General features: G+C 40.2%; 1 protein-coding gene across 4 annotated transcripts in view; it reads right to left on the bottom strand.

The window, feature by feature from the left end:
* Positions 1-12,676, bottom strand: part of htr4 (5-hydroxytryptamine receptor 4) — a 75,985-nt gene that overhangs the window by 40,481 nt on the left and 22,828 nt on the right. For 3 of the 4 annotated variants that reach the window (XM_072663486.1, XM_072663487.1, XM_072663489.1), the window contains exons 3-4: positions 8,218-8,331; positions 3,563-3,763 (exon numbers count right to left, since the gene is read on the bottom strand). In XM_072663486.1, coding sequence (XP_072519587.1) covers positions 3,563-3,763; positions 8,218-8,331 — 315 coding nt within the window. The remainder of the gene's footprint in view (positions 1-3,562; positions 3,764-8,217; positions 8,332-12,676) is intronic. The other variant, XM_072663488.1, reaches the window with a different exon arrangement.

The following is a 12,676-nucleotide window of genomic DNA, read 5'->3' as shown; positions in this document are numbered from 1 at the left end:
TCAGCCATTAAGGGCTCGAGGTAAGGAATTTACTTCTTGTACTGTATTTATTCTTACTTCTTTGTGAAATACTGAAATGACTGGCACAATGTTTCAGCTGCTGAGCATGATCAAGAGCACTGTGTGGGCTGTATGTGTGCATATGTGGGAGGGTGTATGTGGCTACGTGTGTGATGTGTGGGCTTCAACATCAAGACACACCAGGAACTAAGCAGCCAGAGCAGTTTTAAAATATTTTGGCTTGGAACTCCAGCGCACTGGATTTGATATGAAATTACTGTCCGTTAAAATGTAGAATATAAACTTTGAGAGAGTTCAATGTGTACTGGGGGAACCATTCAAGAACATGAGCACTTTCATAGACTCATAGAAACTCATTCCACTGTACCGTATGTAATTGAATAAATGAACATAACCTAAACCTAACCTACAATTTTCGTGTTAATCTATCATTTGCAATGACTGAAGACTATAACCCATAGACAGCCCTATATACTGTTTTTTTTCCCTGATGGTGCTCAGCCAGGCTTGTAATGCAATCATATTCAGTCTGTGCTCATATCAGAAGATGTTTGCCTTCAGTCTGGTCTTCAATAAATGAAATGCTAAGAATAGCAATATGCCCCAGGTCATTTTTCTACTGCAAGGCAGAGTGATTTCCACCATGTTTTAAGACATCTGGTTGGATGTGAGTGGTTCAGATGCCCCTATACAGTTCAGGGTATAGCGTCTATTTGCCTACTGTTGTGACATTACTATATGACTGCATCGTCATTGTGATCAGCCATCAGAAAACCTAATGTAAGTGTTTTAGTTGAATTCTTCTGCAAGGTAAATGGTAGGACAATGGTTTTTACTTTAGTGTTTGGCAAGTAATAACACTAATGTTAATGTTTACTGTGCAAAAGTGGTCTCTAAACCCTGCTCCTGTAGAGCTACCTTCCCGCAGACTTTCGATCTAAACTTAATCCACTCCACCTGATCCAACTAATTAAAGCCTTCAGAAGTCCTTAATTGACTGAATGGGGTGTGGGGTGTGAGATAGGGGTTGAAGCTGAAAACGGCAGGAGGATGGCTAGAGACTACTAATCTTTAATCTACTAAACTTTTTGCTAGGGCCCACCTTTACACTGACAGTGTACATGTTAAACCCACATAAGCTACATTCTACACTTTTACTCAAAGCTTGTATTTTATCTCTTACTAAATCTGCATTTTATTATTTCTGCAACATTGGGCCCTTTTGCCCTTTTCCGCATATCAATGTTGCTAAAACTCAAGTTCAAGCCTTCATCAGCTCTTGTATTGATTACTTTAAATCCCTGTTTATCGGCCTTCCTGCTAAACAGACTTCAGTATATTTAACTTCGCTGGCAAGGTCGTAACACACACAAACAACAATCTGAGCATATCACTCCCATTTTTCATCAGATACACTGATTGCCTGTTTCTTCCTGAACCAAATACAACATTCTCTTTCTCACAAGTGCTTCATGCTCCATCTTTCAGAACTTCATCTTACCATCCCCTCTAGCACTCTCAGATCCTCTAGCAGTAACCGATCGTTGTACCGCGCGCTGGGCTCTCCTCTGTGGGTGGCAGGGCATTTACAGCTCTGGCACCCAAACTTAGGAATGTACTTTTGAATATCAACTGAAGAACTGATCTCATCGCTCATTACTTCTCTTCTCCTTTTTTTTTTTTTTTTTTTAATCATTGTAAACTGACATTGGGAATAAGAAAGTCACTATAATAAATGGATAAAATAAAATAATAAAAAATAAGCTACCCAACAACAGCAGGCTAAGCCACCATTTGCCACCATAATGCCACCATATCTGTTTATTATTTTCTTCATAGAAAAAAATTCTCATAGAAAGTTCACATTCTTTTTCCTGATCATTACTTTATAGTGGTAGGTGAGTGCATAGTGAGGTCATGTCTGAGTACTTTTATTGTACAGTGGCATACAAAAGCTTTCTGTTAGTTTGAATAGTTAAGTGAGTAGGCATAACGTGCATAAAGGCGAAAAACTAAAGATATAACAACCATTAACATGTTGAGCATGATTAGTGCATTATTTGTGTTTAGGTTTTGAAAAAAGGAAAGAGGGCGAGCAAAAGAAAAGCCTTTTCAGTATTCTCACCATGAGAATACTGAAAACTGTTCATAGGAGCAGAGTTCATTATTAAGCATGGGGTGGATTGGTTATGCTTTGGGATTGTGTTGCAGCCATTGGCAAGGGGAACATTTTATGGGTAGAAAGAAGAATGGATTCAACTAAATAGCAGCAAATTCTGGAAACAAACATCACACCTTCTGTAAAAAAGCTAAAGATGAAAATAGGATGTCTTCTAAAGCACGATAATGATGCTAAACATACTACAAAAGGTTCCTACAACAGAGGTGCAAGTTGGAAGTTTTGCAATGGTCCTCACAGTCCCCAGACCTAAACAGCTTTGAAAATCTGTGGACAGACCTCAAAAGAGCAGTGCAGCAAGATAGCCCAGGGGGAGTTACTAACTACAGAACACGCAGGGTGCCCAGACTAATTTTGCTAAAAATATTAAAGAAATAGCTTATCTTCAGCTTCAACTTAGAAATCAGGCTTTTACTAGGAGCTACTAGGAATTGTGTAAGCATAACCCTTTTTATCCATGACCTGAGATTCATCTCTTAATTCTTCACTGTTTCTCTCCCACTGAGAAACTGTAGAAGACAAGCCATTAATACGGTCACTGCAAGAAAAAGGTCAAGTGACTGAAAAAGACATATAAAGATGGTGGGGGAAGTTCTACTGACAGTCTTTTGAGCTCATGTACTATATCTCACAGATGCAGTGGTGCACTAAGGACCATGAGCAGTTCCTTTTTTTCTTCACACTGTTACAGATTATTCTTTGTCTATTTCTTCCCATTCGAGTTTGTGAGACTTAATGGGAGGATATGTATAAAAGGGCATTTGAGTCCTTCATAATTCACTCTACACTGAATGTGACATTCTGCACATCAAGCACATCATGGTTTCTCTGCAAACTCCAAGTGCTGGAGTGTAAAGCCAAAAATACAAAACCCATGTCACTGCCACATTACTTATGAACGGGTTTGGTGCTGGGCTGACTGCTCGCCTGTTGATTGTACTAAAAGTATCATGTGGAACCTAATTAGCTTCGTAATCACAGTGTTGGGTATGATTTAGCAGCTGAACATGTCGCAAGGCACCACTAAAGTTACCATGGAAACAGCAACATCACACAGTACGCATTCAATTCGCCTGCAAAATTAAACTGATTTGCTGGCGCTTTCATGGCTAAATGCCGTGTGACTGACATGGCAGAAGCTTATTACTGCATTCTCGTCATGTGTTGTGCGCGCAAGTTGGAAGAAAATGAAGGAACTGCTTGCAGAGCACTTGAAATAGGCACAGCTGAGAGACCTTGTGTGCATTCATCCTTCAATGTTTGCATGGATAAAGTAAAGGATACTTAGAGGCTGCCAGTTGTGTTTTTGTTAGTTAATTGTGTGTGTGTGTGTGTGAGAGAGAGTGTGTTTGTATGTCCCACCTGTCCAAGGATATGCAGCACAGGTGCAGGATAGAGGCAGTGGTCAGCAGCACGTCCAGCGATGTGCGGACCAGGCAGAAGGTCTCGCCATAGATCCAGTTCTGATGGATCAGCTCAATGGCCCCAAATGGCATCACCAGCACTGACACCAGCAGGTCAGCAAAGGCCAGTGACACTATGAAGTAATTGGTCTTAATTTTCCTAAAGTAACAAGAGAGTGAATGTTAGTTTTTGTTATTTTGTATATAGTGTGTATTGCGTCACACAAAAACCCGGTATCTTCAAACATGCAACTTTACAGGAGAAGTAATTTTGGAGCATTTCTATTGGTCCATTCTGTGTAATGTGTGGACACAATATAATGTGCCAACACATCACATTATATTATATTACGGCAAAAAGATTTTGTGTGACAGTGATTATATATCATAGCTTTAATGGTTATAGCTTATAATTGGAGGCAAAATAATAATTATAATAATTATTATTATTTTAAAAAATCCAAATAAAACATAAAATAAAACCAACAAACAGTATAATTAGCAATGAGCTCAAAGGAAGCAACAGTATTAAAATATTTACATATTAAGAAAGTAAAATTTACTCATTTATGTCAACAGCTGTTAAAATGCATTGATTTAATAGACTAATAGAGCTGTGCTAATACAGCAATGCCATTAGAATGATTGAATTGGATGCCCTTTTATATGAGAAAATTCATATCCTCCTTCAGATCACTTCATATTTGAATGAATAAATGAAATGTGGACTGCAGAATAAAGGTATGAAAAGAGACTATGTGTGTCTATGTCTATGTGTGTGGTAATCTCCTGATAGGATGTCATACTGTGCTTGAGAAAGACCAGGCCCTCTGGCACTCCATTAATGACTAATAAAACTCTGGTTGAGGCAACGGCCCACGAGAGGCACTGAAAACATAGTGCTATATATAGCCCACTGAGAACCTCTAAACGGACTCAAATCACTCGATCATGTGCGCCAAAACATGGCATCAAAAATGCACTCCAGCTGTCTGCTAACAATACACATCTGTGGAAGAACGTAGACTTAGACAGTGATGGCTTTTTTCAGTGCGGCACATTTGATGTCAATTTGACATCAGACAATTATGCCATCAGATTATATGGCAGTGTTTACCAAATCCTTTAGACACATCGTTAAAGCATAACGGTGCCAGATGGCCCCTACAATCCTGCGATTGATGCATTCTGATCAGACAATTTTCTGAGTATTGTTAACGTCTCAATAAGACAATGCTTGACAGGCCACATATTGGACCTGAATGGCATATTATATTTTATGGGTTATTTTAAACAGACCTTTGACATTACTGGAAGTAAACTAAGTTGTGCTAGTAAACACTGAGCCAGTCAATATTTTGGTTCAGTTCCATTTCGCAACACACCTGAGCTGATGGGATCAAAGCCTGCAAAATGGTGATTGGCTGGCTCAGGTGTGCTGAAACAGACCGAGACTGCACACAGGCTGAAGGGTTTAAGGGCTAAATGGGCAGCCTGGATATTAGCATATCATCGCTGTCATATTTAACCCTCATAACTAGGGATGTAACAAGGCATCAGAAAATGCATAAAAAACCATAAAAAATGTGATGCTAACAAAATGTTGTCTGCTGCATTTGTATTATTTCTAATACAAACATACAGACTGCTACTGATCACTCTGATCCTTGCATACAGCATATCCTCACACTGAGCTTCACTAGCTCAGCGACGGTGTGCACTTTGCACTTTAACAGGAACCCCCTCTATTGTACCTAAGTTGTGCACTGTATTCTCTAACTGAATACTAGCTGCTGTACTTAATACTTGCACTGTACTCTTGTTTACATGGTGTGTTATACTGTTTACAAACACCTGACCTCAACAAACTACATCTGAACACACTGCACACAGCATTAATATGCACAAACACCCAATAATAATCACTGGACTACATATTCATACAGTTCACTCATTAGTATAGTAACACCTACAAAAAAGCACCGGTCCCCAGCTCCTCTACATCGGCCTGTGCCAGCCAAAATCACTTTTTAGACGAGAGCACTATCTACACATTATCCTACCCAACAATCCTAAATTACAGACTGAGTCTGAGGCCCAGTTCACACCTGGCATTGGTGTGAATCCTGGATAATCCGATCACAAGTGGCCAACACAAATATACTGGTGTGAACAGGGTCTCGAAGACACATTGTAATCCGATCATTTAAACCACATTTAAAGTGGTCAGGGATGCATATGACCACATCATTCTTGTGGTTCCCGAAAGCAAAGCCCTGCCTGTACCAACCACGTCACAGCATTAATGTATGTCATGCCCCATCTCCAGTGGAAATTATGTGAGAAATCCGGAGATGCATGCAAAACGCCAGGTGTGAACGGCTAGAGTCGCATATTAGTATCAGGTGTGAAAAAGTTCATGGTAAAGTGCTAAAGCAATGGTGGCAAACTGCAGCCAGTCATGGCTACTGTACTGTACAGTGTTTTGTCTTTCTAAAAGCATGTGTATGTGAAGGAGGTGTGAACAGGGCCTGTGATGCACTGATGCATGTGTTTAATGATATTAGAGCATAAAGTGCAAAATGTGGCTCATAATATGCAGAGTATTCATTATAAATGTTGGCTAATTCCTGTTCTTGTGTTTTTTAACCACTTTGAAGATAACACCTCGTCCTGCAGTATAAAGGCACTGCACTTATTTTATGCATGGCAGACATGATAACACATTTGCATGCATTGACTTTAATGTGGTGCTGGACACAGTAAGCAGGATGTTGAAAAGTGATTGAAAGCCTCTTTAAGGCAGGGCAAAAAAAGAGAGACATACCCTCATAAATCAAGAGAAAGTGCATGAAAAGGAGGGCGGAATGTGTTCGAGGCTGATGTGTGCTTTTCCTCATTCTGACACACATTTTCAACAGATACGACATGCAATTCCACTTTCTGACTGGAGGAGTCTGAGTGATGAGGACCAGCAAGGTTAACGGCTCTCTGAAAGCCACTTCTGGGACTGCCATTTACCACAAAGAGCTGAGGACCAAAAGCAGAGAAAGCACCAAAATCTCTTAGTGTTGCTGCCTGTCACTCTGTTTTAGATTCCTTCGGCTGTGTGAGAAACCAAGGCTCTTTCTTCATATTAAGGAAGAGGGAGACAGCATCACATGTGTAGACCCATTTCCTAAATCCACAGAGAACATACAGAGGTGACCTTGGGCAGTAACTGCGGCTGACCAGTCATCCACATGCTGATGTTGTATGGATGTGCATGGTTCGTACAATGTGCCACTGAGCGTAAGATGTGGTGCCGTATGATTTGGAGAGGGCTTTATTTTAGGGATCTTATCCCTGGAGAACTGTTAATGGATTTATGGTTGTGGAAAGTTACCTAATAACCATACCAGGCCTTTTCCCTCTAGAAAACAATGCGACCACACACACTACTGTATTTTTGTTGATAATGTTCTCAAAGCACCTAATCCCGAGAGACTCAATTCAGGCAGCTGCTTTCATTCAAGCAAAAATAGTGCCGCCGCATATTTCTCTAAGAACTCACTTCACAGTAGCCCTCTGGAGAAGTAATTAACCAGCTGCTAATCAAACACTGATATGGAATAAAAGGAGGCTGTGTATTAAGTATGCATTCACGAGTGGAGCAACTGCAGAAGCAATCAAAAAATCATTTACTGGTGCCTAAAACACATCTATGCCTACTGCCTTAGGAAAACCAGAAAGGCATGATGTCTAGTGCTTGGCCGTAACAGCTTCACTGTGCCGTACATCGCCTTGTCTATACTTTAACTAATGTTTGCAAAGGTAAAAAATGGTGCAACCCTTTTTTGTGTTTTTAATGTCTGCCCTACTGTTGGGAGATCACATGTTGAATTCCCAGCAATCCATAGCCGGAAGAAAGTATAATTACCCTCACTCTCTTAGGAGGGTAGGATGGACCTGCGTGCCCCCTCATCACTCAGCTTGATACTGGCCAACGTGGGCGTCTGTGAGCTGACATAACAGAATTGGCAGCAAGTGTCAGTTCAGCTGCCCAATGACGTGGCAGTTTAAAAAGATGCGGAGGTGCTTCACGTGTCTTGGAGGAAGCATGTGCCTAGCCTTCACCCTTTTAGTTTGGTGGTATCGTGGGCATAGACAGATTTTTGTCTCAATTGTCTTCCCAAGTCATGGCCAATCATGATCTCCTCCCATCACACAATGCTGCTAAGCAAGGTAGGTGAACGCCAGCACATGCTTTCATAAATGATGTGCCGTGAACTCAACAGCAAATAATAGTTTGGACTGAATGTTTTTCTGTAAGATGAATGAAGCAGTACATTATTGCTGTTTTAATCGAACCCCTTAAAACGTCTATGGACTGCCAGCGGGCCAGAAGTGTTACTACAAACGTCTATTACCAAAGAACAGCCCCACCAGTTTGTGTAGAAGTCCCGTAGTTACTGAATAAGACATCTTAGAGTGAAACAAGCCTGGCTAACCTCATAGCTAGAGTATAGAGAATTTGACAGCAGAAGGAAAAGCCATTTTGAACAGTAATGTATCCATGAAACATTCACACAATGTAAAAAATGTGAAGCTGACAGTGAGAGAAGTGACTCTGACCTGAGCTGCCGGTCCTTGCAGACGGCCACCATGACCAGCAGGTTTCCCAGGACGCTCATGAGCATGACCAGCGACAGGAAGCTGATGAGAGCAACCCTCTTCGCCATGCCGTTGCTGTGGTAACAGAGAGATGATAAGAACTTATTCTACAGCGTGGCACAGACTAATGAATGATTAGAAAGGCAGTTGTCATGAGCTGACTGACATTTCATGGTTCAGCAAAAAATATGAAAGAGATGAACCAGCAAATAAGCTGCTTCCATTTTTGCAATGCAAACTGTGAACAATTGCTCGGCTTGTCTTCACATTAGCATTTCAAAAGCCTTACGAATAAGCGTGGACAGCGTAAGCGTGGACAGTGTAAGCCTTTTTGATCTGGCTAAATGTTAAAAGTTGCGATTCTGAAAGAATTCCATGACTTGGATTCCCATGGTAACATCTCTGTGTGGGCACTGGCCAAGAATAGAAACACAAAGAACGGCACAGTGCAGCCACAAAGGCAGGCTAATTTCTTTTATGGATTTTAACTTAACATAGGTGAGGCGCTTCTCTCCCACACATATAGCACGTCTCTCTTTCTGAATGTTTAACAGCTGTAATGATTTACTATAATCTGTAGAACGTTTACACTTCTCATATTCCATTAAGATGAAACATCTACAGTGGAGTTTGCATTCTGGTGCAGTGGAGTGTGGGAACGGTGCATTCGGATCTGTTCTACAGAGCTGTACCACAAGGCTTCTCAAGAGTCTCAGCACGCTAAATTCAAAATAGTGTCACTACAGAGCTGTTATTATACATCAAACTGACTGACTGTAGTACTTGTCCAAAAACACTTATTTCTCAATATCTAAATATCAAAGAAACTTCAATCACTCGCACACATTGGACTTCCTTTGATCATCAGCATGAACTGAATGAGTGTACATAGTATAAACCTGTGCTGGCAGTGTGCCTGTGAGGAGAGAATACGCCTATCTGAGATAATGAGGACACAGGTCAACTCATTTGACAAACAATTGACAAATAAAGACAAATCTGACCTTGACCACCACCAGACAAAACAGAGAATCACGGCCTCTACCAGCAAAGCTATTACTGACCATGACTGCATTGAAGCACGTTGCTATCCTTCCTTCAACACTGCACTACGCTCAGACTTGTAAAAATATACAATTCATCGTAATTCAGCCCTATTGACCTAACATGCTATTTTCTCATTACGCTGTGGTTGAAGTAAAAAAAGGTCCAATTAAAAGTCTGAGTAAACTGGATCTTTCACATTCCCCTCCACAGCCTGACAGTGGCTTCGAGTTCTGCACTGAGGCCAAGAACTCCCAGAGAGCCAGGACTGATGCCTGCGGGCAGCCAGTTTCGTCCACGTCAGGCACAGTCATGCGTGTGTGATGACTGGTAAAACCTTTGACCCTGAGTGTGTAATAGAACTGAGAGTGCAATCAGTACACAGCAGCTCAATCAAAGCTCTAAGTGAGCTGCCCTTGGGTCAGGTAGTACACCAGCTCCATTGTTGGATGTGCTGCGGAACAGCTCGGATCTGGACAGCGGGTTGGAAAGAACACTCATTTCTCATTTTAATCAATTAGCCACTTTTGTTGCAGTCCTGTTAGGTTCAGCAAAGAGCTGTATACTTAAACTGTACAAGAGAAGGAACTGGTAAACTAAACTGTACAGACTATGAGGTGCAAATGCACACAGACAATACTGCAATTTATGTGCATATGTCATATGCAATGTCTGAACAGCAAGCAGCCAATGAGTGGTTCATGTTACATAGTGTCTGTGTACCAGGAGAAAAGCTTAAAGTGGTATCAGGCTGTAAATATCCTGGTATTATACTTGATTCTATGCTGATGACAAAACGCGACTCGATCCAAATATTTAGCCACTACATAAAAGCCATCTGAGGTCAGGAGAAACAAATGAAACCCTCATTTTTTTGTACCCTATTTTTTCTCTCCAGCTTACATAAGGAAAACTGTCAAGAATAGATAAAAATAGCAAGTACTGTCCATCATGTTCCAGACTCATTTGTATTACAGGCCCACAGCAAATAGAAATGCATGCATAACCTAAATGGTAAGTGTAAATTTTTAATGGGTAAATGATTCTTGCACACTATAAAAGTGCCAATGGTATTTTATGACATTGCCTTACCAGCCCACGACTTCAAACTTTGCTCTGCAAGAAACACTTATTATTTTTTCACATCAATGGCTAAAGTTAACAGCGGCCTATGCACCAATCACATTGTAAATAACCCCACTGTGATGTTTAAAAGGTTATAAAAGGGTTACATTGACTTCAGTACTTTGAGTTAATGTCAAAAAAGAAACTAACATCTGTAGCCAGTCAGATGAAGGTTTTTGACATGATCCTTTATTTTGAGTAATGCTCTACAGGTCTACCTGTACCATGATGTTATGTAATTACGGCCACAGTGAAAGTCCTGTGTAATTGAGAGTAAACTGTTCAGAGACGGCATATGCTATTCTAGCCTTGCTTATTTTAATTTTTCAGTAGAAGAAGTGACTGAAAGATTTTACTGCTTGGAATTTGGCTGAAAGGTGAACGCAGCACACGCCGTTCAGGTTTCCGTGAGTGACATGTTTATCACCAGGTGACTCAGATCACTGATTATTAATCTTTCAGACAGTGATTACATATCAAAACTTGCAGAGGAAAAGCATTAACCAGAGCAGCCCAAACATACAGAAATCAGAGTGGAACAATTAATAAATACATAAATTACAGCTAAAAGTTCACTCACTGCAATATTGATGAGCCTGTCTGATGATGATAAAATGAAAAGTTCCCTTAACCAAGGGTAAGGAGGCCTGAGATATAATTTCAGCTTGAAGTTGTTGATAAAGATACCGGAGAGCAGGCTGATTATTTGATACTTGAACTACACTGAATTACAGGGTGATGTGGTTTGTTTAACCTGGCAAGCTGCCCCAGACAGCTTTGGCATCTCACTGCTATCCCCCTTGCCATAATTCAATTGTTAGCCACTTAAGGTGAGGGGAAACTTGACCCCAATTACTCCATAATCATGGCACTGTCTAGATGTTGACAATCGTAGCCCAAACTGAGGTTCTTCATTATGATTAGTTCTTCTCTATTAAAATGTGCATCTCAACTTTCTGATTTAACTGCCTACTCAAGAAGAACAATAGTGCTGATTAGGGAGCAAAGGGCAGCGCATGCTTTTGAATAAATGAACAATGTACCATTACACAGGTGTCCATTAGCGATTTCTGTTGGACAAAAAAAAACCTTGTGGAACACGTTTTAGAACTCATAATCAGCCAGAAACTTTCCCTTAAGAAATAAAAGCACAAGTGTGTTAAACGTGTCTGTAATTTCAATCAACCGCATTACTGAATCAGAGAAGTCATATGGAGATTTCAGGAAATTTATTCACTCCATTCAGACACGTCTGAAATGCATAATGCATTTGAGTTTGCTTCGTTATGAAGTCTGACATTCTAGGAAAGAATGTGGTGAAATGACTTACAGATAATAACCCAACAGGGTAAAGCCATGCTGTGAAACACAGCAGACATGCTAATGTGCAAAAACACTTTTAGAGACTGGGGAGGTCTGTTCTGTAAAGCACAAACCATCACCAACAAGTCAACCTGATATTTTGCCTCAATTACTTACAAAAACCGCAAGTTGTGCAAGACCAGGTTCCAAGTTTTTGTGATATTCATAAATATTTGTTAGAATGTCTTCTTACTAGATGTGGGCAGTATGACAACACAGATATTTTCTGTTTTCGTGATATATGTTTTTTTGTGAGCATACTGTGGATATCATCAGTGCTTAAAGAACACTGACCAACTGCATGTTTCCTTACACAGCACAATTAAAGTTATGTGTAATTGGATTGAGTATTGAATAAAAATCACTGCGCTAAAGAGTGGGATGAAATAGTGCTGGGCGATAAGACCTCATATCAATATCACAAATAATTGAGCATTTTACCTTGATTACAATTAATAAATGAATACACAAGCTGCTTAGTTGGCTCAGTGTTTGAGTTCTCTCATATGTTGTTCCATGTTGCAGACTGGACAGGGCGGAGTCTTGTGACTACATGTGTGACAGAACGTTTTTAAAGGGTACTGTACTTGAACACACACTAAAGGGAAAGTATTAGCAGAATTAAAAAATAATTATTAAATATACCAGTGCTCATCATGGGCAAGATTATGTCAAAAAGAGGTTATGAATGTTGATCTCAGTTCATTGATGCATAGAGGTAATCTGTCACTACTGGGGCATTTTGTCTGTTTGTCAAAATATCATGATAAAAACTGTGTATCATGAAAATGTCTTCAATTATCATGATCTAATATTTTGCCCATTAGACATAACTTAACTTCATGCAAAGCAACGCAAACTGATTGCATTGTTACAAATTATACCTATG

This window comes from Salminus brasiliensis, chromosome 19 (genome assembly GCF_030463535.1).
Source record: "Salminus brasiliensis chromosome 19, fSalBra1.hap2, whole genome shotgun sequence".
NCBI classification, from domain to species: Eukaryota; Metazoa; Chordata; class Actinopteri; order Characiformes; family Bryconidae; genus Salminus; species Salminus brasiliensis.
Note: the sequence above shows the minus strand (reverse complement) of the source record. Positions and strands in the feature narration are given on the sequence as shown.